Below are 23809 nucleotides of genomic sequence, written 5' to 3' on the forward strand. Positions count from 1 at the left end.
TGGGTGCATGGCAAGGCACGGCCCTAAGGCCCTTCAAAATCCTCAGCACCAAGCCCATGATGCTGTTAATCCGGCCCTGGTCCTCCTCCACCGCCGCTTCCACCTACACCGCCCATAGGTGTGCGCAGCCTATTGCATTAAGGTGTGCACCCCAAAGTTGAAATACACATGCATGTGTTTGCCAGCAGGGAGAGTAATGTATCGGGGCCATGTACCTGTAGGCAAGGAGAAATAGAGCAGAGCAGGTCCCAGGGAGATCTTTCCCATCTCCTCACTGGCAATGCTATGTGCCCTAGGTGATTAGGGTGTGCCCAGGCACACCCAGCACACCCTGTGCGCACGCCTATGTCACCGCCACATCCACCACCACCTCAACCTCCCTCCTACTCCATATGGGCCTCGTCCTTCAGAGATGAAGAAGAACATTGTTTTATTTTTCTGTTTTTTTTTTGTTGTTTTAAGTTATTTCCCTATCCACATTTGTTTGCAGAGCACTTGCCATGCTCTTAATTACGTTTTGCTGCCATTTGCAGCACTCTAGCCCTTTCCTTTGGTGTTTTAGAGCCATTTTAGTGCCTTAAAGTTCGGGTCCCCATTGACTTCAATGGGGTTCGGTGTCCGGGAAAAGTTCGGTAAAAGTCCGGGACACGGACCCGGACTTTTTTTTAAAGTTCGGCCGAACCCGTCGAACACGGACATCTAGGTGTCCGCTCAACCCTACATAAGACCAATAAAAAAAGGATTTTTTAATACAAAAATGTTGGCTTACTGAAAAGTATGTCCATGTACAGTATAGTATGCACTCAATACTTGGTCGGGGCTCCTTTTGCATGAACTACTGCATCAATGTGGAGGCGATCAGCCTGTGGCACTGCTGAGGTGCTATGGAATCTCAGGTTGCTTTGATAGTGGCCTTCAGCTAGTCTGCATTGTTGGGCCTGGTGTCTCTCATCTTCTCCTTGACAATACACCACAGATTCTCTATGGGGTTTAGGTCAGGCGAGTTTGCTGGCCAATCAAGTGCAGTGATCCCATGACCAGGTATTGGTAGTTTTGGCAGTGTGGGCAGGTGCCAAGTCCTGCTGGAAAATGAAATCAGCATCTCCGTAAAGCTGGCCAGCAGAGGGAAGCATGAAGTGCTCTAGAATTTCCTGGTAGAGGGCTGTCCTGACTTTTGACTTGATAAAACACAGTGGACCAAACAGGACCGGTGCAAGGATTTTTGACACCCTAGGCGAAACCTCATTTTGCCACCCCCCATTGGCCCTGCCCTTGACTCCACCCCCTTTGTCCTGCAAATGTGTACAGTGGAGGTGGCGGGGGTGGAGATTTTTGCGGCACCTCTTCACCTATTTCTTCAGCCATGGTCCACAGGCCCGCACCTGCTCCTCTGGACCTGGCCTGAAGACAAATAGTGGCGCACCGGCTCACTTCTTCACACCTGCCATGGTCCGCAGGTATATGGGCAGGCTAGGGTAGTATATAGACAGGCTGGTGTAAAGGGGAACACTGATGTAAGGTGGTCCCTGATCACCAGAGCCCCCTTACATCAGAGTCTGCAGCGTTCCCCTAACATTATGATCCACAGAGTTCCCCTTTACATCACAGTCTGCAGAGTTCCCCTTAAATCACAGTCTGCAGTATCAGAGTTTACAGAGTAAAGGCAGGGCAAGGGCGAACTTTCGAGACTCTAATTTAAAGGGGAACTCTGTGGACTGTGGTGTAAAGGGAAACTCTGATGTAGAGGGGGTCTCGGGTCACCAGAGCCCCCTTCCTTACATCAGTATACACAGCATACACTATGGTAAGGAAGGACACTGATGTAAGAGCGGAGTGAGGGCACTGATATAAGGGGGAACTTTTATATCAGTGTTCCCCTTATCTTAGGGGCCCTACTCCCCTCTTACATCAGTGAAGCCCTGCAGATTCTTTTTAGCAGTTGGCAGGGCAGTCTTCTTGTGGTATGTAGCTGTCATGCACTGACCTAAAGTTTCTGGTGCAGGCCAGGGCACAGAGTGTAGGGATGGATCTTCTTCTCCTTTTCCTCCCCCTCCTTGCAGTAGGTTTTAAGTTCATGGAAAAAGCGTCTTTACGCGTACAGGTTCAGCGGACCGCCGCACCACCCGAGGTTAGCTAAGCCCTTCAGTGCACTTCCCCGCCCCCTGAGCCGGGCCCCTCAGTGGACCGCCTGTTCCCTGAGCTAAATCCTTCAGTGGACTGCCCAAAGCGAGCTTCAGTTGACCCACACCCGACTCGAGATGTGGAATCGACCAAGCAGCCTGGAGAGAGGAGTGGGGAGCGTTGAGCAGCAGCAGAATGACAGCGGCTGGATCGACACAGGAGCTTGCCTTGTTCCCGTCCATTGAAAATGATGGACCAGATGGGGACGAGAGCAAAGCTCCCTGTTTTTTTCATGAAATTAACTCTGCTCTGGAGGGGTTCAGCTGCCCCCCATTTGATGTGTGCTCTAGGTTGGCGCCTACCTTGCCTATAGGTAACGCCGGCCATGGGACCAACACTAGCAGATGACATGGCTCCTCAAATCATCACTGACAGTGGAAACTTCACACTAGACCTCATGCAACTTGGATTCTGTACCTCTCTCTGGGACCTTAATTTCCAAATGAAATGCATTGCCACAGTATTGTCTAACTGTGAGCAATTATATCATGATGATGCGGTGCACCAACACCATCCGTTTATAGGAGGCAAATTTCTATTGGTTTATTGATTTGTTGACTAGAGATCACCTAGTGAGGGGAGGGCATGATGTGCAAGTGGCCTGTGTAGCACTGACTCCCTAAGAAGCTGCTGAGATGTTTGGGTTCTCATACCTTGTCCATGGGGAACCAACACCATTCTTCCAGAAGTGCAACCTGGCTCAATGTACCATCATAACTGGGGCAACAAATAGGCTTCAGTCTCTTTTTATGTTACCTTTTATTGCTGAAGTCAATGACTGGAGAGAAAGCTTAGTCTAGGGAAGCAGGATACTCAAAAATGACACGAAAATGGAGACTGGGTACTCTTAATTACCAATAGTAACAGAAGGAGGCCATTTCAGAGCATCCTCTTGGTAAATGCTGGAATTAGAGGAGTAGACAATGAGATCATGACTATGTAAGAGCAGTCACAGTCTTTCTTGAGGTACAGTGGATCTCTCTCAATCAATCTGGCTCTTGGCCCTATGATAGAAGTCAATGAAACGTTGATTGGCCACCAGTCAAGGTATAAGTCAAAGGTACCTGGATTGGTGGGCAAATAATCCTTCTTACAAGGTCCAGCAGTAGCTTCTACCCAGCTCCTCTGTGTCACTCTTCAGTAAGATGATTCCTTGTAAGCCCAGATCCCCTTTAGGAAAATATGTCAGTTTCAGTTCAAGTTCTTGGACCTTCAGCAGATACCCCAGCCCTAGGAAAGGCCCAAGCAGAAGTCCTTTACACAGACCTCCTCCCTAGAGACACAACAGCATATGGCAGGGTTCCTACGGTTGTTAAAGTAGTTCTGAATTAGATAATTGGTCAGACCTCCCTCTCTCCTTCTTTGGTCGATGCCACTAATTCAAAATGGTCAGCTTTCCAAAGCTCCTTTACCCCCTTCAAACGATTACCCTGCTACTGCATCGCAAAGATCTCCAAAAGCTTCAGAAATCCCTAACAACCTTCCTTTGGCGAGGTCGTCGACCTCGGATCTCCCTCCCAAAACTCTTCCTTCCGAAACACAAAGGGGGCGCTAGTCTCCCAAACATCAGGCTGTACAATCGACCTTGTCTATTGAGAGTGGGTTTACACTGGATATCTCAAACCTCCAGATATTCCAATTTGGAACTTGAATCTCAAATGGTATACTCATATGGACTACCTATCTTGCTGCACTGTGGTATTAGATCTCTTCCCCTTCCTTTTAAAAAAAAATCTTCTCATACGGGATACAGTAATATTCTGGAGAGAGATCAGGAAGAAACTGGGTTTATTCCCCCTTCTTTCATGCTATCTCCCCATTCACTGCCACCCTATATTCCCTCAGGTGCAGCAACATGCGGCTTTTTCCATTTGGGCCATTCAGGGAATAACTTATTTGGCACATCATTTTGACACCTCCTCGGGAAAAGCCCTCTCCTTCCCCCAGTTGATGCATCTGTTTAACCTCCCCCACATCATATGCCATATGCCCAACAAGCAATCAAATTTGCTGTCAGTTTATGTCCACCCAGAGACCAGGGATTCAAATCTTCGCATTTGGATACCTTTCTAACTCTCCACCGCCACAAAATATCAGATATATGTAAACCCCTGAACTCCCGCCTATTAAAGCCGCTACACGCCTGCTCAACGGCCTCTTGGAACAAAGATCTAGGCTCTTTAGACACAACAAACCAAATCTTAGCTGGCTACAACTCCATCTGTGCTTTTATCACGAACGAGTTCTGGCGTGGACAGCAATTCAAAATCATGCACGGAGCATACATCCCCCATCTGCTGTCCAAAAACCTTCCGGGATGCCAAACCTGCCTCTTGTGTAGAGATCGCAGGCCCCCCTTCTACATAGACTGTGGACTTGCCCCTTCATTTCACGTTTTTGGGATCAGGTGGAACAGCTTGCTGCATTGGTTATGGGCTTACAAAGATCCCTACTATCTGCTGTTTGGATCCCTGGACTCCATGGCATGGTTATCCACCTGCTTCATGACCACCAGGAGGGCTTTTGTCAAACAGTGGACTTCATCCATCCCTCCAACCATCTCGGATGTGAAATCTGACTTGCTGGGTCTCTTGCGTAAGGAAAAACTGGACATAGTTCTCTCACAACACCATAAATCTACTCACTTCCACAATAAATGGGACAACTACAGTGCCTATGTACTACCAGCCTCAGAGACTCACCCTCTGGGGCTTGAATCCCAAATCAGATAAATGTTCTCCACTACTCCCACCAACTCCTCTTCTAAACTCCGCCACAGTTTCATGGACTCATTTACCCTACCACACCGATAGTGCTCTCAAGATATTTGCATTTTCAGTAATGTTCACCGTGATTTATATCTCCATCACACAACATGTTTTGATGTTCTACCTAGTTTGTTATCTGCCTACTCCTCAGTTAGGTTATGTAAGCTAGCTTGATATATCTGAGCTTAATGTTGGCTCTTAGCTTGTTAACTCAGGCCTGGGTTCCCCCTCTTCCCTTCATTCCCCCTCCCTTCTTCCTTTTCTCTTCTCCCTTCCCCCCCCCCCCCTTCCACTACCCCTGATTGTTGGTGCAACTAAAATCCAATAAAATCTTATGGGAAAAAAAAAAAAAAGCAGTTCTACAGTAGGTTTCTATATAGAATTCTATATAGTTATCTGAGCCCAATCTCAATCTCAATCCAGCGCTGTGCCTGAGAGCATCAGCTCTCTCCGCTCTCTCTCCCCTCACTGGACAATAAGGCAGCAGCGGGAGCCATTGGCTCCTACTGCTGTTAATTACAGCCTGTGGGGAGAGAGTTGGGGGCAGGGCTGAGTCATGCTTTTTACATCAATAGACACACACATCACAGCTCAGGGTTTGAACCTGCATGAGTTTCTCCATAGCAAGCGGGTTGCTATGGGGGCACTCAGCAGGGGGGAGGAGACAAGAGCACTGGTGGGGGACCCTAGAAAGGAAGGAGCGGGGCTTCTCTGTTAACAACCACTGCACAGAGCAGGTAAATATGGCATTTTTCCATTTAGAAAATAAATTCTTTAGAATCACTTTAAGAGGTCAAAATAACCCCTTTACTGGTTCACTTCATAGCTATCAAATTTGCAGATTTTCGACTCCTAGATAAGGATTGCAGATAGGCTCACTATTGGGGTTGGTGTTCTTTTATTCCAGCCAGGGCTGCCATCAGGTTGGGGACAGCCCATACACGAGTAGGGGGCCTGGGCATCCCGAGGGGCCCCATCCAGGGCAGTCTTTAACGCAGAGCAGCACCTGTCAGGATGCAGAGGATAGTGGAGTGGAGTGGTGAGCAGATCCCACGTGTGCAGGAAGTGTCAGGGCCCACCGTCAGGCAGGCTCCATTCAGGAATGACAGTGTACGCCGGACTGTGCGGGATGGGTGAGGCCAGTTGCCAGCGGAGGACCCCTTGGAGAAGGAGGCAGAAGAGGATGAGGACAGGGTGGAGGAGCCCTCCATTCTTTGTTGCAGCTGCCACCAAAGATCCTGGGATGGGACTTTGGGTTGGCCAATGAGCGGATTCGGTGGGACGACAGGTGGGCGGGCCCTGTAGAATGTTGGTGGTCAGGCCCGGTGGGGGGCCCAGGCCTAAAGCTGTGTAAGAGGCCCTAAAATTTCTGATGGCTGCTGTGCATCCAGCTACTACTGTACCCAGACAAGTGAGAGCAGATAACACAGATGCATTTATATTACAATGAAAAAAGGTTAATAATTCATTTATTATATAAATTCTCCAACTTACCTTGGCAAAAAGATGGGAGATCACCGTATCGGTTAAGCCGTGGGTCAATCCAGTGAGCTGCAATAGAGAGGCGCGAACATAATCAGATGAATAAATCAATGCAAATATCGACAGAGAGTAAACAAGAACTCGTACTGCTACTGAGAGAGAAGGCTCCGGAGCAAGTAAACTAACAAAGACAACTCAAATGTGTCTCGAGTAAAAAAAAAAAAAAAAGAAAAAAAAAAAAAAAATGAAAAGCGTAAGCACCAAAAAATACAGGGATGTAAAAACACCTATAATTTTATGAACAGAGCTGTGTGGTTTTCTCAGCAGTGTCTCTGAAATAGGCAATTTCTAGCTTTCCATACATCATACATGCCAGGCTAGTAAATGTAATGGAAACAAGGGGAGAACAGAAGAGAGACTACATCCAGGCTCGGAACTATGTGTTTTGGGACACTGTAGCAAAACCATTAAGGGTTATTATTATTATTATTATTTCAGGTACTTATATAGTGTTGTCAATTTACGCAGCGCTTTACATATACATTGCACATTCACATCAGTCCATGCCCTCAAGGAGCTTACAATCTAAGTTCCCTAACTCACATACATAGTAGGGCCAATTTTATACAGGATCCAATTAACCTACCAGCATGTCTTTGGACTGTGGGAGGAAACCGGAGTACCCAGAGAAAACCCATGCAGGCACAGGGAGAACATGCAAACTCCAGGCAGGTAGTGTCGTGATTGGGATTCGAACCAGCAACCCTCTTGCTGCTAGGGGAACGTGCTAACCACTACACCACTGTGCCACCTTATCTGAAATATCCATCTCAAATTTAAGTACTCCGGTGAGAGATAATACTGTTTAAGGCCCCTTTCACACGTGTGCGACTTAAAAGTCGCACGATTTTACCACGACTTTGCTGCCGCGATTTGGACTGGGCTTGAAGCAATGCCTATGTCTGTGGACCTCAAAATGCATTAAAATCAGGCCAAAGTAGTGCAGGGACTACTTTGAAGTCGGTGCGACTTCAAGTCGCACAGATATGAACGGCACTCATTGGAAATAATGGAGAACAACTTGTCATGCGATTTTGCAGTCCCAAATCGCAGGTCAAGTAGCACAAGTGTGAAAGGGGCCTAAAACAATTGTATTATTGCTGCCTATATAAACCGCTGTGCGGTTGATTTACTAAAACTGCAAAATCTGGTGCAGCTCTGCATAGAAACCAATCAGCTTCCAGGTTTCATTGTCAAAGCTTAATTGAAGAAGTTGAAGTTAGAAGCTGATTGGTTACCATGCGCAGCTGCACCAGACTTTGTACTCTCCTGTTTTAGTAAATCAACCCCAGTGTAACAAGACAGTGCTGTCCCCTAAGATAAACAGTGAGGCAAGTGGCAAGATAATAACAAAAAAACAAAATTAGATATGACATATTACAGAAATAGAGAGAGTTGGTTATTGATAAGAGAGCTAATATAATTGCATGACATCAGATAAAAAGCAATATAAAATTCTAAATAAAATATGATTCCATATATTGCCTATTTTATTTTTTTTTACAGCCCTTGTTTGCAGCTACTGTATGCATTATTCTCCACCTCTTTGGAGACCTCCTTTTTTGGAGTGGGCTATGGTGGACTGCACTGCAACTGAGGGTTGGATACCGTTTTCAGCTACCCTCCATTTTCAGTACCATTTTGAACCTTGAGCTGATTGTAAGTCTTTGGAGGGGGATAGATTTCCCACCCCCCCCCCACCCCCCAATGTCAGGGATAATTGGGAAATTCTGTAGGCACTCATACAAACATTTTATTTGCAGATCCATGTCCTGTCCTGCATCTGCTCCTGAGGAAGTGTGTGTTTAGCGGACGAAACGCGTAAAGCTTTTATTGGATGCAGCTACACCATTATTACATGTTTACACATTGGTCATTGTATGATATGGTGCAACTATTTGGAATTTTATATTGCTTTTTATCTGATGTCATGTAATTATTTTAGCTCTTATCAATCTTATACGTTCTCTATTTCTGTAATATGTCATATCTAATTTTCTTTTCGTTTTTATTTAACAACTAATAAATTGGTATTGTATCACATCTGTTTGTCAGCTGTTTGCCACTTGCCTCACTCTAAGGCTCCATTCACACCTGGGCGTTTTCAGCTCCAAAAACGCTCAAAAGAAACGCTTCCAAAACGCCCAACAAGTAAAACCCCATTCATTTAAATGGCCCCTGTTCACATCTGAGCGTTTTGCAAAACGCCTGTAGCTGAAAAAAGTACATGAGCTTCTTTTTGGGCTGATTACCAGCGTTTTTGATAGATGTCAATGAAAAACGCCTGAAAAAATCGCGGTAAAATCGCGGTAAACTCGCTGTAAAAATCGCGGTAAAATCGCGGTAAAAAACGCTACGCTCAAGTGTGAATGCAGCCAAAGTCCCAACTCTCCTTTGTTTATCTAACCAATAGGGATGGAGATGCTGGTCTGTTGTATCAGGTATCTCATAAAAAAAAATTAAAAAAAACAACCCTTCCTTTTTACAGTGCTGCCCCCTGTAATTTTGGGCCCCATAGATGTTGCATGGCCTGCTATGGCTGTAGTTATAGTACATCCCTTGCTACATCTCTGTATTAGATAAAAGGAACATCTGGTAAAGCGCTGCACAAACTGCTGGCGCTATATAAATCCTGTATAATAAAAAAAAACAAAATTATATATATATATATATATATATATATATATATATATATATATACACACACATATATATATATATATATTCCGGAAGCATTTTCTACAGCTGTGCTGAAAAGTATGACAGATTAGTAGGAGAGATCAGATTACATACAATGCTGAATCACTCAGAGACAGTCCCTCGCCCTCTCTCTTCATCTGGCCTAGTCAGTTATACACAGGCTGCCAACAAGCATGCAGCCAGGTTTGGCCTTTTTTGCAGCCAATGACTGTTGCACAATGCAGTAAATGTTTATTTGTAAAATTAAAATTTTATGTAAATTAGCATAAATGATAAATCATAGGCTAGGGTAATAATAATAATTGTAAATATCTAATATAGGCCAGTGTAGTTGGAAAGATCAGTTTAAACACAATGCTGAATGAATCAAAGGCTATTTGGGAAGCATTTTCTACAGCTGTGCTGAAAAGTATGCCAGATTAGTAGGAGAGATCGATTTACATACAATGCTGAATGACTCAGAGGCAGTCCCTCGCCCTCTCTCTTCATCTGGCTTAGTCAGTTACACACAGGCAGCCAACAAGCATGCAGGCAGGATTGGCCTGGTATATAGTGACCCTTGCACAAAGCAGTAAATGTTTATTTGGAAAATAAAAATTTAATGCAATGTAATAACGATAATAATAGGCAAGAGTAGCAGGAAAGATCAGATTGCATGCAGTGCTGAATGACTCTAGTGAGGCAGCCCCTTACCCTCTCTCTCCATCTGACATAGCTAGTCATACACAGGCTTCCAACAAGCATGCAGGCAGGACTGCCTTTTCCTAATATACAGTGGCTGCAGTACCATGCATTTACTGTTTATTTGAAATAAAGATTTTATAAAAATCATTAAAATGATAAATCATCAGCTTACAAATGTAAAGGTAGAAAAAAAAAATGGAATAAAAACTTGATCTGCATTAAATGGAATCATGTAGTCCACCTACCTTAGTGGCCGCCCAGTCCATCCATCCTTCTGCACATGGGTTAATGTTAATAAGCACCAGGCCCTCCACCATGCTGGGGTGGTTTAGCTAGAAGAGAAAGATTTCATTGTTCAGAGCACAATTCAGTCATTTTCCACGGATATAACACCAATGTGCTGTCACCTCGATGGCAGCCAATCGATATTCCCATGGTGGTTCACTGAATTTAGGAGAGGAGATAAATCTCTTTATTGCTTAGCGTGTAATCTAATCAGATCTTTATAATCTGGGCAATGAACACTGTTTTAGGATTCAACTCCGAGCAAATACATAAAGAGGTATTTTTATTCTTTAGGCATTTTTTCAAAAGTTTTAATTTTTTTTTTAATTCAGTTGGAATAATTAGTTGAAATCTCTCCTTATAATGGAATTCCACCACCTGAAAGCCAAAATCAGGCTTACAGCGGTAGTGCTCCCTGGAACAGTATGGTGATGTTCTCTGCTTGTTTAAGAGCAGGGGAGGAGGCGGGGCAAGGACACCAAGACTGCAGAACTGCAGGCTCCAAAGAGTGTTGTCACCCAATGGTCACATTCTCCACTGCTGTTGTTGGGCTCTGGTTAAATGAGAGCCTGTAATCACTGGAAAGTAATTATTAGGACTACATTAGGGATAGGTCAATGTGACGTGAAGGCAAGGGTTCAGGTTAGTTTTAAATTCTACTTACATTGGAAAAAGAGAAGGGTACTTACAGCGAATCTTGTAAGGATATAGGCTCCAGCTCCAATTCCCATTCCAATCACACTTCTTAGGCTATAAGAACAAAAAAAGACAAGAAAAAAAATCACTTTGTGATATTACCTGAGGCTACAACTGTTGTATGTCCAGCAGGGGGCACCCTATAGTCACAACAGACCACATAAGCAGACGCAGTATACACAGGAATTGGGTAGACAAGTGGTGGTGAGGACCTCAAGTGCAGCCCTTGACACTTCCAGAGGGCCTCACAATGGCAGTATGTTTCTTGCATTGATATGAATTGAATCACGTTAGAAAGCACCTCGGCTCAAAGCCATACATTTTATGAGACTGCTGCATTTTTTGTAACATACTGCAATGAAGAGGAAGTTGGAATCATCATTGGTGTGGCTGCAAACCCCCCCCCAGCATCAGTTTGGTGAATTCAGAGAAAACCCCCAACATTAGTGTCAGTGAAAGCAATAATAACCCCCAGCATTGAATTCAATTGATGCAATAATAACCCCCAGCATTGGTGTCAGTGAAAGCAAGAATAACCCCCCGCATTGGTGTCAGTGAAAGCAATAATAACCCCCAGCATTGAATTCAATTGATGCAATAATAACCCCCAGCATTGGTGTTATTAATGATGACCCTCAGCATTGATGTCAATGGATGCATTAATAACCCTCAGCACTGGCATTTTTAGATGCAATAATAACCCCAAGCATGGTGTCAGTGGATGCATATACTGTAATGCACCTCAAAGAACGAACGTTTTGATACTGCTGCATTTTTGCAACATACTGCAATGAACAATGAAGAGGAAGTTGGAGTCACCATTAAACCCATCTACCATTGGTATTATGGAATGCAATAGTAACACCCAACATTAGTGTCAGTGTAAGCAATAACCCCTGCATTGGTGTAAGTGGATGCAACAGTAAGCCCCAGCATTGGTGTCAGTGAATGCAATAATAACCCTTAGAATTGCATCATTAGATACAATAATAGCCTCTAGCATTGGTGTCAGTGGAAGCATTAATAACCCCTAGCATTGGTGTCAGTGAATGCAATAATAACCCTCAGCATAAACCTCAGCATTGGTGTCAGTGGATGGAATAACAACCCCTAGCATTGATGTCAGTGGATGCAAAAATAACCCTAAGCATTGGCATCAGTGGATGCAATAGCCCCCCAACATTACTTTCAGTAGAAACAATAACCCCAGTCCTGGTGTCAGTGGATGCAATCATAAAGCCAGCGTTGGTGTCAGTGGATGCAATAATAAACCCAGCATTGCTGTCAGCAGATGCAGTAATAACCCCCAGCATTGGTGTCAGTGGATGCAATAATAACAATCAGCATTGTTGTCAGTGGATGCTATGATAACAATTAGCATTGTTGTCAGTGGATGCAATAATAACTCTTCGCATTGGTGTTAGCATATGCAATATTAACTCCCAGCATTGGTGTCAGTAGATGCAATAAATAACCCTCAGCATTGGCATCAGTGGATGTAATAATAACCCTCAGCATTGGTGTCAGTGGATGCAATAATAACCCTCAACATTGGTGTCAGTGGATGCAATAATAACCCTCAGCATTGGTGTCAGTGGATGTAATAATAACCCTCAACATTGGTGTCAGTGGATGTAATAATAACCCTCAACATTGGTGTCAGTGGATGCAATAATAACCCTCAGCATTGGTGTCAGTGGATACAATAACTACTGCATTGGTGTCAGTGGATGCAATAATAACCCTCAGCATAACTCTCAGCATTGGTGTCAGTGGATGCAATAATAACCCCCAGCATTGGTGTCAGTGGATGCAATAATAACCCTCAGCACTGGCATCAGTGAATGCAATAATAACCCCCAGCTTTAGTGTCAGTGGGGATATTATTAACCCCAGCATTGGTGTCAGTGGATGGAATAATAGGCCGCACCCTTGTCACCTGTGCCTGCAAAAAAAAAAAACCTTTAACAATGGTGTCAGTGGATGTTATAATAACCCCCAGCATTGGTTTCTATGGATGCAATATTAGCCCTGAGCACGGGCATCAGTGGATGCAGTAATAACCCCCAGCATTGGTGTTAGTGGTAGCAATAACCCCCAGCATTGGTGTCAGTGGTAGCAATAATAACCCCAAGCATTAGTATGATTGGACACAAAAATAGTCACCAGCACTGGTGTCAGTGAACACAGTGATAACCTCCATCATTAGTGGCAGTGGCATTGCTGTTAACACCCCTCCTCTGCACTGGTGCCCAGTAGGAGTGCTATTTATTCTCTCCCCACTGGTGGTGAGTGTTGGTGTTTTAACCACCTCCCTCTTCCCCATAGGTGATCAGTGCAGTAGTTAACTAAATGGGGTCCTAATGATGTATTAATTAATACAGAGCTGCATTCATTTACGTCTTTAATATCTGCCTGGAGTTCAGCTTTAAATGAGCACGTGTTGCTGAATTATTTTCCTCCTTTATTGGGTAACCATGTAAGGCTAGGTTCACACTTGAGCTTCTCAAGTGTTCTTGGAGGACATATAAAATGTGCTTGTAAGCACATTTTTCAGCCGTTTTCAGATGTTTGTAAACTTGAGCATTTTAGTTTTAGCCAATGGAAAGCTGGTTACTTGGAGAAGAAACGGCAATAAATTGGGAAAGGCAAGAAAGAAAAAAACAAGTCTTATCTCCCATTCTCAGATGATTTTCAGGACTAGAAGACTACAGGGACCAAAAACAAGTGGCTTCAAAGAAGCTCATGAACCTTTTCAAGCTTCGAGTACATAAGCTTCAAGCAACATGATGCTCAGGTGTGAAGGGGTACCATTGAATATACTTGGAATGTTGATGCTGAGCATTGAAGCTCTTCCGGAAACATGCTTCATATCACTCAGGTGTTAACTGGACCTAACTAAAGCCTCGTACACACGCAACGAATTTCCGCCGACCGGTCGTCCGTCTTTTGTCCAGAGTGATGTCTGTTGGTTGGAATGTGCTCTAGACTGCACACGAATTTTCCCGCACGACAGAATTCTACTTCAGAAGTGATGTCATGTGTTGGATTGCTTTCTTTGTGTTCCTTCATCTCTGAGCATGCCTAGTCTTGCTCATAAGATTTTTCCCCATCGAAATCTGTACTAATGAGACGAAAATCGGACGTGTTTTGATGGTTGACAAAAATTTTATAGCCTGCACAATAGGATTTTTTCAGCCGAAAAGTCGGAGTCGGTTGTCGGAAGCACCATACTAACAAGCCGAAAACCGGCAGATCGGTCGTCGGACGAAAATTCCTGGCCGAATTTCGACTCGTGTGTACGGGGCTTAACACCTACTGAAAAACAACATGAACATTGAGGGGGTGCGGTGTTTTGCGCCCAGTGCTGCATTGGACAGAGGGTGGCAGGGCTCAACCAGGGTTGGCAGTTTGCGATTCAACAAAAACAACCATTGCTATGAAGATTTTCAGACAATAAATGTGATGGTTACCCAAGCTGCTGTACTACTCCAGGCAACATTTCAGCCAGTTGGTCCATGGATGGGTACACATACCTGGATTGAATAGATAAAGTAAATCATTAACAGCCATGTTCACATTAACTTTAATACCTTCTAATTAAAAAAATGCTATCGTAAAACATAAACTTTTCCAGGAGTAAAACAGCTCTTCTAATCTAGAAAATGAGAACTGGAGCAAAAGCTGCATTCCTCATCCCACCCGACCCGGCCTCATTTCCCTGTTGGGGGGGGGGGGGGGCACTAGTCACCCATATTGTGCAGGAAACATTAGAAAATGAACATTCAACAGCCAGAAAACAAGCAAACATCTTCTGTTTCAGGATAACTTCCCCACAGAATAGCCCATGAAGAACCTATGTGCCCATGTAGGCTCTAGAGCAGCCTTTCTCAATCGTTTTGTCCCAGAGGAACCCTTGAAATAATTTTATTTTCTTGGGGAACCCCTGCTAAAACCAACTGATTGGTGGTTAGTGGGAAAATGCCCCTTCCATTGGTGGCCAGTGGTAAGAATGCCCCACTTACAATGGTTGTCAAAATGCTACTCTTTAAGACAGCGAAAAAGATCATTGGTGTCATGAAGATGGCTCTGCCATGTTGTGTTGGACCCAGAAAAAGGCGTCAAATGGGAGGTTAATCAGCCACAGCTCAATGAACCCCTAACATCCTCTGAAGGAATCCCAGGGTTCCACAGAACCCTGGTTGAGAATAATTGCTCTAGAGCAAAGAAAGGCAGATGTGAAGGAATGTAAGGTTTTTTACAGGGTCTATATCAGTGATGGCAAACCTTGGCACTCCAGATGTTTTGGAACTACATTTCCCATGATGCTCAACTACACTGCATGAACATAAGGAGAAATGTAGTTCCAAAACATCTGGGGTGCCAAGGTTCGCCATCACTGGTCTATATGAACATTGATCCTATTTTCTCATCATTGCATAATTGAGGCTCTGTTCCCTGATTGGTGACTCAATTATTAGAAATGGTGCCTGTTGCTGAAGTTTGAAGGTCATTCAGTAGTCAAAGATGTAACATTGCTTTGCTAGTGAAAGACTACTGAAGCATGACATATGAGCTCAAGATGGAGTGCTCAGTGCTCAAATCCTTTGGGGGCATGGTGCTGGAATCATTCCCCACCCCCCCTCAACTTTCCACGGGACCCTTCATAGATTGTGGAAGCAAGCGAGAGACTCGGATGATCAGGACTGTTAAACAGTGGCAGCTACGACTAATGTTATTATCATTGAAGTGAGTTCCTGATCTGAAGATCAAGATGTTTTATGCTTTAACCCATGGGTGTCCAACTTTTTGGCTTCTCTGGGCCACGTTGAGTGTAGAGAAATTTTCTTGGGCCGCATATAAAATATATACTATAGTTAAGGTATAAAAGTAATAAAATGCCGCCGCGCCCTTCCCGCACGGCTGCACCCCCCGCACTAATTTAACACAACTAGCGGATGATCAAATGAAATGGAATCAGTATACAGAGGTTTACTTCTTCTGAGAGATAATAAAGGAACACTATAACCACCATGACCACTTCAGTGATTTGAAGTGGTCATGGTGGTAGGAGTCAGAAACACTGCACATGCTCACATCTCCGCCCCCACCCCCCCTCCGAGGCAGCCTCTGCCTACCATTAGTTGGAAGCCGCTGTGGCTGTGCCCCCAACCCAACTTCCTTCCTCCCCAGCAAAAAAAAATGGTCAGGGGGCAGTGGGCCGCATTGCCTGGGGTTCCGGGCCGCATGTGGCCCCCGGGCCGCAGGTTGGACATGCCTGCTTTAACCTATGAGAGGTCTTCCGTGAAAGTTCCTAAGCATGCAGAAGAGAAGGTTTGCAATGTAAAGTGGGAAAAGCAGAAACCTAGGAAGGAGTTAGAGAGGGCTGGAAGATGTGTGAGGTCTCCAAGAATAGGTTTTAAATCTCAGAGATAAAGGGTGATTCATCTCTGAATAAGAATAGTGTTAAGTCTCAAATTAACAACTCCATTCGGAGAACCTTCAATTGGACTTGTTCTGCAATGTTAAAGCCATTTCATAGCTTATCCAATATGTTTCTTCAGTTTTAGATTTAAGGAACATACTCCAAGCATTTGAATACACGCAGGTAGCACCGACACCTCAATCCAATCATCTGCTACCTGTGTGGATATAAATCTGGGGTATTTTCCTGACCTTCATTATAACTGAATATGTGGCTTGAATGAGCTACGAAACATCTTCGACCTTACAGAACAAGTGCAGTTGAAGGTGACTAACTACTACTAGATATACTATGACCTGGATCCGTGTTTCCCAACCAGGGTTCCATGAAAGCCTAGGGTTCCGGCAGACGTTGCTAGGGGTTCCTTGAGCAATGAGCAATTTCTGCCTCAGATAAGATCCCACTGACACCATTGATCTTTTTAGCTATCAGTAAGGGGGCAATTCTTCCCAATGACCACAAGTATAAGGAGCATTCTTCCCACTGACTATCACACTAATGTATCATGAGTTGTAGATATAATCATTTTTTTTTGGGTTCCCTGAGACTGGAAAGTTTTTTCAAGGGTTCATCTGTGTTGAAAAGGTTGAGAAAGGTTGACCTGGATAAATGAGAACCTTCCCAGACACTTAGCCCCCGTTCACATTAGGTCGCTCCGACTGAAGGGGGCGACCTGTGAAGTCGCGTGCACCGCGACTTCGGTGCGACTTGCACGGACTTCATATAATGAATGTCTATGCAAGTCGCCTCCAGGTCGCCCTGAAGTAGTACAGGACCCTTTTTCTAAGTCGGAGCGACTTGTGTCGCTCCTATTAGAACCGGTCCTGTAAATGAATGCTGCAGGGCGTAGCTTCACCACACGGCTGACTGTATGGTCCCGGAAGCTCACAGAGTTATAAGACTGGTCTAATCTATGAAGAAGTGTGCGACTTTTCCCCTTTATTTCATGTATGGCCCCATGGCTGAGACAAGGTCATCTAGAGTCCAGGGCGAACATACCAAATTGTGCCCCCCCTACCTACAAAAAAGCATTATGTGTTAACAAAAATCCCCCTCCCCTCCAAAAAAAACTTGTGCTCTAATCTCCATGCTTAAACCCTGAGCATAAATTCCTCCTCCTCCCAGGAAAAATGTACCCCCCTGCTAAAATTGCCCCTCCCAGCACAAATAATCCCCCCCCCACCTCCCCCCAGATCAAATCCTCTTTCCCCTCATATCCCCCCCCCCAAAAAAAAAGAAATCCCTCCTGATAGCACAAATCCTCTACCTCTCAAATTTCCCCTCTGAGTACACATCCCCCCACTCTAAATCCCCCCTTCCAGCACAAGTCCCTCCTCATCCCCACTCCTAGCACAAATCATCCTGCCATCCCCTCTTAAAAAATGTCCTCTCCTAGCACAAATACCCTCCAATCATCTCCCTCCAATCATCTCTACTATCACAAATCTCCCACCCAAAAAATGTCCTCTCCTAGCACAAATCCCCTCCCCCCATATCACCTGCTCTAGCACAAATCGTCTTTCCCAATCCCCCCCCCCATAGAAATTTCCCCTCCATTAATAATTCTTACCCCCTGCTGCCCCCCAAATACCCCCACCCAGCACAAATTCCCCTCTCCCCCTGCAACTCACATGATACCACATTGCCCAGGGCATCCGCCCCTCCTGTCCCAGCCCTGTACGGCACTCCAAGCTCTAACAATAAAGTAATCAATCGATCAGGCCTTTGTTACCAGCATTGAAATGAGGAAGAAAAAAAAAAAGAAAGCAGGAAAAGAGTAGGATGGAAGAAAGGAAATAAAGAAGAGAGAGAGGGAAGGAAGGAAAGAGACATGCACATCTATGTTTTTCATATGCAATTATATGCACTGCAGGAAAGAAAGGGATTGAAGAATAAAGGAAAAGCGCAAAGAAGGAGGGAAGGAAGAAAGCTCCTTATCATTAGAGTAATGATTTCCTGAGTCTTGTTCCTAAACTCCCTAATCTTTGTTTAATCTTAATTCCTGTAAATCTCGATCAAACTGACAGGTCTAAGTGATCCATTAACCTCTCACATCATACAAGGTCACAACAGAGATCACAGGAGATGGACTCATCGGTGTCTTACCCTGATGGAAAGGAAGGGGCTCCTTCATGTTGGCCAGGAGCATCCACATGACATACGGAGAAGTGCTGTGTGATTTCATTCATGTCCTCACAGCTGAACAGAGGGTTGAAGCAGCTTTTATCTGTAAAGCCAATTGCCATCGTCAAGGTTCCAATCATTACAGGAATTAGATATTTACATTTACAATACACCGTAATGTTTTACTTAGTGGCTCTCACTACTGAACCACAGAATGTTTTTTACCAGAATACTTCTTTTTCGCCAGTGCTGACTAATAGAGGTGCACAGTGGGGTTGGCCACCATGTGAACCAGTTGCACTCATCTCTATACAGTCTGATTGTTATTGTGATAGCAACAGCCTAAAGTGGACCTGCTGTGAACTGGTTGGTGTCTTTGTAAGGGAGTTTTCTTCTGACGTATGAGAACCCCCAACCTAAGTCTTAAAAAAAAAAAGTCAGATTCAAAGAAAACCAGCCAGCCAACATCTGAACCTCCACTCTTAAGTGAAGCCTTACCACTCAGGAATAGGTACTGTAAGGGGATAGCTCGGTAGCGGGTGTGGGTGACCCTTGGGTGGGTTAGTTACACAGAGAGACAGCCGAGGAGTGGTTGAAAACAACGGTCTATGGTTTATTCTTCCAATTTGCTGGAAACAAGTGCAAGCACCCAAACAGCATAAATCAAACAAACATAAAATAAACCCTGGCCACTTGAGGCGTCTACCTTCACAACACAGGAACCCACCTATGGTGTCTGTCCCAACCTACTGCTGGGCAGACACTGATGGTCATACAGCAGAAAACCAATAGTCTAATTGTTTTCTTTTCACACAGAAAAAGTCAACACCACCTCACCTTCAGAAGTCTCTCAGCTCACTGCTCTCTTTAACGCACAAAGCCTCAGGATGCAGCAATCAGTAGTCATCCTCTGGATAACTTATAGAGGCCTTAATTGCCTCATTCTGAATAGCTGAAGCTTTCCAACGTCCTTAAACCTTTCTGGCTATCTCTGCAGCCGACACCTGATAGTAATTGGTGAATTGTCTAAACAAGGCAGAAATGTATCTCCCATCTGTGACAACACCCACAGATTTACCTGACTTCCTGTCACAGTACTTATACTGTTATCCACTTTTATTCTCTCCCTGTCAGGGGAGAAATACATAGCTCCCTAGTATACCTAGTATACCTAGTAAACTAACTCTTTCGGGACCAAATCCCTCTGTTCTACTTTCCTCCTCATTTGTCCCTCATTTTAATCTGATGCATAGACTAGGGATGCACCGAAATGAAAATTCTGGACCGAAACAGAAACCGAAAATTCAGGATGCCCTTGGCCGAAAACCGAAACCGAAAATGACTTTTTTCCCCCAAATGGAGATGAAGATGGAGGGAGGAGGTGGGGGGAGCCAGAGAGTCAGTAATAGACACGGAGGAGGACGAGGAAGATCCTCCTCTGCTCTGCATGCTGGGTCCTCTTCTCGGCCTTGCTTTCCTCTCGGGATCATGACGGCACTGGTTGCTAGACGCCAGGAAGCTGGCGATTCTAGCAACCAGTCTAGCACAGGGCAGGCGAGGAGGTACAAATGGCGGGTCTCGGGAACTGGCCGAAGCCGGTCACGCACCATGTAAGTTAAAGTGAAAGCTGCTGAGGCGGCCATTAATTTTCAACATATATGACCCGTTTTTGAACGAAATGGGATAGTCCCATTTTCGGCCGAAAATTTTGGTTGCCGAAATTTCGGTGCACCATTAGTATAGACCATTATAACAAAATGTACTATTTAACTACCAAAAATGTTAGGATCCATTCACAGCTAGGCAACTTAAATAGCAGGCGGATTCACAGCGATTCCAAATTGTGGCAAAACTCGGGAAGCGTTTGTGATGCCATTACTTCTTAATGGCACCCCAATTGGTGCGATTTTGCTACAATTGCCGCACGATTAATCACACTGCAATCAAGGCAAATCGCAACGCACGGCGCTGTTGCTCCTGTTCCTTTTTAAGCCACAAGTCTCACACTTTGCGATTTTGCTGCAATTACAGCCTGGTGGCAAAATCGCATCGTGATTGGGGTGCCATTAACCACTTCTGGACCAGGAGATTTTGCCCCCTTAATGACCAGGCCATTTTTTGTGATTCGGCACTGCGTTACTTAAAAGGACAATTGTGTGGTCATGCGACGCTGTACCCAAATAAAATTGATGCCCTTTTTTTCCCCCACAAATAAAGCTTTCTTTTGGTGGTATTCGATTTCTATTTATTGAGCTATAAACAAAAAAAGAGCTACAATTCTGAAAAAAAAAATATATATATTTTTCACGTTCTGCTATATAACATTCCCAATAAAAAAATGTAAAAATCAAATGTTTTCATCCTTTTAGACCAATTTGTATTCTGCTACGATTTTTAGCGGGACTGCAACATTTTCTACACTTTTGGGGCTACCAGTGACATCACTACAGTAATCAGTGCTAAAAATATGCACTGCTACTGTAATAATGAGACTGGCAGGGAAGATGTTAACCCAGGGGCAATAAAAGGGTTAAGTGTGAGCCTAGGGGGGTGTTTTCTAACTGTATGGGGGAGGGACTTGTGGAATCAACAAAGAGACCTGTGTTCCTAAATAGGAGGATTACAGACGCTCTGTGTTGATAGCTGAGAGAACAACAGTCTGCTGTGTTTGCAACAGCAGACCGTCGTCCTCTCTCAGCGGGGAGCGTTCGCGGATGCCCGGCAGCAATCGTGGCCGCCGGCCCCATGGATCGGCTTCCCCGCTGCCTAATGTGGGGCGGCCGTGCGCCCCCAGGAGCGCTCCCGCAAACCGCCGTACAGGAAAGGCGGTTCGCGCAGCCAAGCCAGCCTGCCGCAATATATCTTTGGCGGGCGGGCGGGCGGTCGGCAAGTGGTTAAGAAGTAAATGGCATCGCAAACAAGTCCTGTGTTTTGCCACCACTTGGAAGAGCGGGCAGAATAGCACCCACGATTCGAATCGCCAAGGTGTGAGTGGAGCCTACATGAGTGGTTTGAAAACTCCCGGATCGCCTCCTGTAGATTTACTGTGACAGTGCAGCCCAGTGAGCTGGATCACGTGATCCAGCATATCCGGTAAGGGGGGCGGTGCACACGTGCTCCCCACCCTAGCTTTGCTGTCATTTGCTACAACATAAGCCGATCAGCGGGTCCCAGCCAATGATTTATGGCCGGGACCTACTGATCAGGTGAGCGAATGACAGATGAGAACTCTGTGTTTATAATGAACACAGGGCTCTCTACGGAGAGCAGCGATCTTGTTGGGATTACATTGCCCAATGCCATCCAGCACTCTTGGCGTGAGTGAGCCCGTAGGGTTTTGTTCAATAAGCAAGAAGGAAAGCACAACGGCGAGTAAACCACATCAACCAACCAGATCTCACATTACTAATTCCAGACAAGCACTGCGTGGTTTATGCATACCACATATTGCTGTTTTATTAAATAGTCTTATATATGTAAGAATAGAAACAGAATAGAATAATTACACTTAATTCTTAAATAGAAATTAATAATAATCTTTATTAATGATAATTAAAAATTAAAAAATATTCATTGTGATTTAAATGTTCCTATAAATTCAAATAATCTTTACTTACAAGAATATTAATAAAAGAAAAATACTAGAACAGTAGAATTGAGGAAATAAATGTAATTCTTTAGTAAAAATAAATAAATAATCTTAATAATAATAGTTGTAAAAAAAAAAGTATTCTTTATGATTATAATCTTTAAAAATCATAATAATAATAGAATAGAATACTAGAAGAATAGAACAGAAGAATTGATTAATTAAATTTAATTCTTAAGAAAAAAAAAAACAAACAATATTAATCTTTAATAATTTTATATTTTAATGACTTGAAGCGGTATTAAACCCAAAACCAAAAAATTGAATATATTGCGGTAGTTTACCAATCACTAGATGTGATGACTGCATTTGTTTTCTTTTTTTTAGGCCTATTTTTCCTCTCTATGTTCACCTGGTGATCAGGCCAGTAACACAGCTCCTGTATTCATCCCCCACTCTGGATGAAGGAGCACCCTTGGACAGCAGCATTGTCATTTTGGCAAAGGGAAGTGTAATATGTATTAGCGATTTGAATACACTAACAAATTAAAGCCAAACTCCAGCTCCCACCCCAGTTATACAAGCAGTTCCAGGAAAAAAAAAAATGTTTTCTTTTGGGATCAAGGTTTTATATGAATAAATAAAAGCTGATCATTGTAATCATCATCAATGGTAAATGGTTTGTCTCAATACTCTTAATTAATACTTTAGAAGGAGAGCTTGTTCTTTTGAAAAACAGCAGACTTACTGGCTAAATTATCAAGTGAAAATAAGGGAATAAAAGCCTAAAAAAGAAAAGGAATGCAGCCATCACATCTAAGAATTGGTATCAAAGCTGACTTACGGTTCAGTCCGATGTCATGGTATGTCAGTATAACGGGTCTGTTCTGTCTTGGTGTCCCACACATAGTGACGTGGACGATTCCATGAGCTGTCTCGATGTCATGTTCCTGGGGACAATTAAAAAGAAATATGAAAATGAACAAGCTATTAAATTAAAGACTTTGATATATAAAACACATAGCAAAACATTCAAAGTTTAGGCAGTGTAAATAATATTATGCCGTCACATTAATAAACTATTGCCAACTCCAGTATGATCCTTGGTATGGTCTTTGGTTATAGTATTTGGTCTGGTCTTTGGTATGATCCTTGTTATGTTCTTTGGTATGGTCCTTGGTATGGTCCTTGGTATGGTCTTTGGTATGGTCTTTGGTATGGTCCTTGGTATGGTCCTTGGTATGGTCCTTGGTATGGTCTTTGGTATTGTCCTTGGTATGGTCCTTGGTATGGTCTTTGGTAAGGTCTTTGGTATGGTCCTTGGCATGGTCTTTGGTTATGGTATTTGGTCTGGTCTTTAGTATGATCCTTGGTATGGTCTTGGTATGGTCCTTGGCATGGTCTTTGGTTATGGTATTTGGTCTGGTCTTTGGTATGATCCTTGGTATGGTTTTTGGTATGGTCCTTGGTATGGTCTTTGGTTATGGTATTTGGTCTGGTCTTTGGTATGGTCCTTGGTATGGTCTTTGGTTATGGTATTTGGTCTGGTCTTTGGTATGGTCTTTGGTATAAACCTTGGTATGGTCCTTGGTATGGTCTTTGGTATGGTCCTTGGTATGGTGTTTGGTATGGTCCTTGGTATAGTCTTTGGTTATGGTATTTGGTCTGGTCTTTGGTATGGTGTTTGGTATGGTCTTTGGTTATGGTATTTGGTCTGGTCTTTAGTATGATCTTTGGTATGGTCCTTGGTATGGT

General features: G+C 44.0%; 1 protein-coding gene across 1 annotated transcript in view; it reads right to left on the bottom strand.

The window, feature by feature from the left end:
• The window catches only part of NDRG1 (N-myc downstream regulated 1), a 120156-nt gene that overhangs the window by 25265 nt on the left and 71082 nt on the right, over positions 1 to 23809 (bottom strand). Inside the window, exons 4-9 of the mRNA XM_082258717.1 lie at positions 22899 to 23004; positions 18448 to 18568; positions 14330 to 14392; positions 10850 to 10910; positions 10121 to 10207; positions 6444 to 6500 (exon numbers count right to left, since the gene is read on the bottom strand). Coding sequence (XP_082114843.1) covers positions 6444 to 6500; positions 10121 to 10207; positions 10850 to 10910; positions 14330 to 14392; positions 18448 to 18568; positions 22899 to 23004 — 495 coding nt within the window. The remainder of the gene's footprint in view (positions 1 to 6443; positions 6501 to 10120; positions 10208 to 10849; positions 10911 to 14329; positions 14393 to 18447; positions 18569 to 22898; positions 23005 to 23809) is intronic.

The sequence above is a fragment of the Pelophylax lessonae genome (assembly GCF_965119305.1).
Source record: "Pelophylax lessonae genome assembly, chromosome: 5".
NCBI classification, from domain to species: domain Eukaryota; kingdom Metazoa; phylum Chordata; class Amphibia; order Anura; family Ranidae; genus Pelophylax; species Pelophylax lessonae.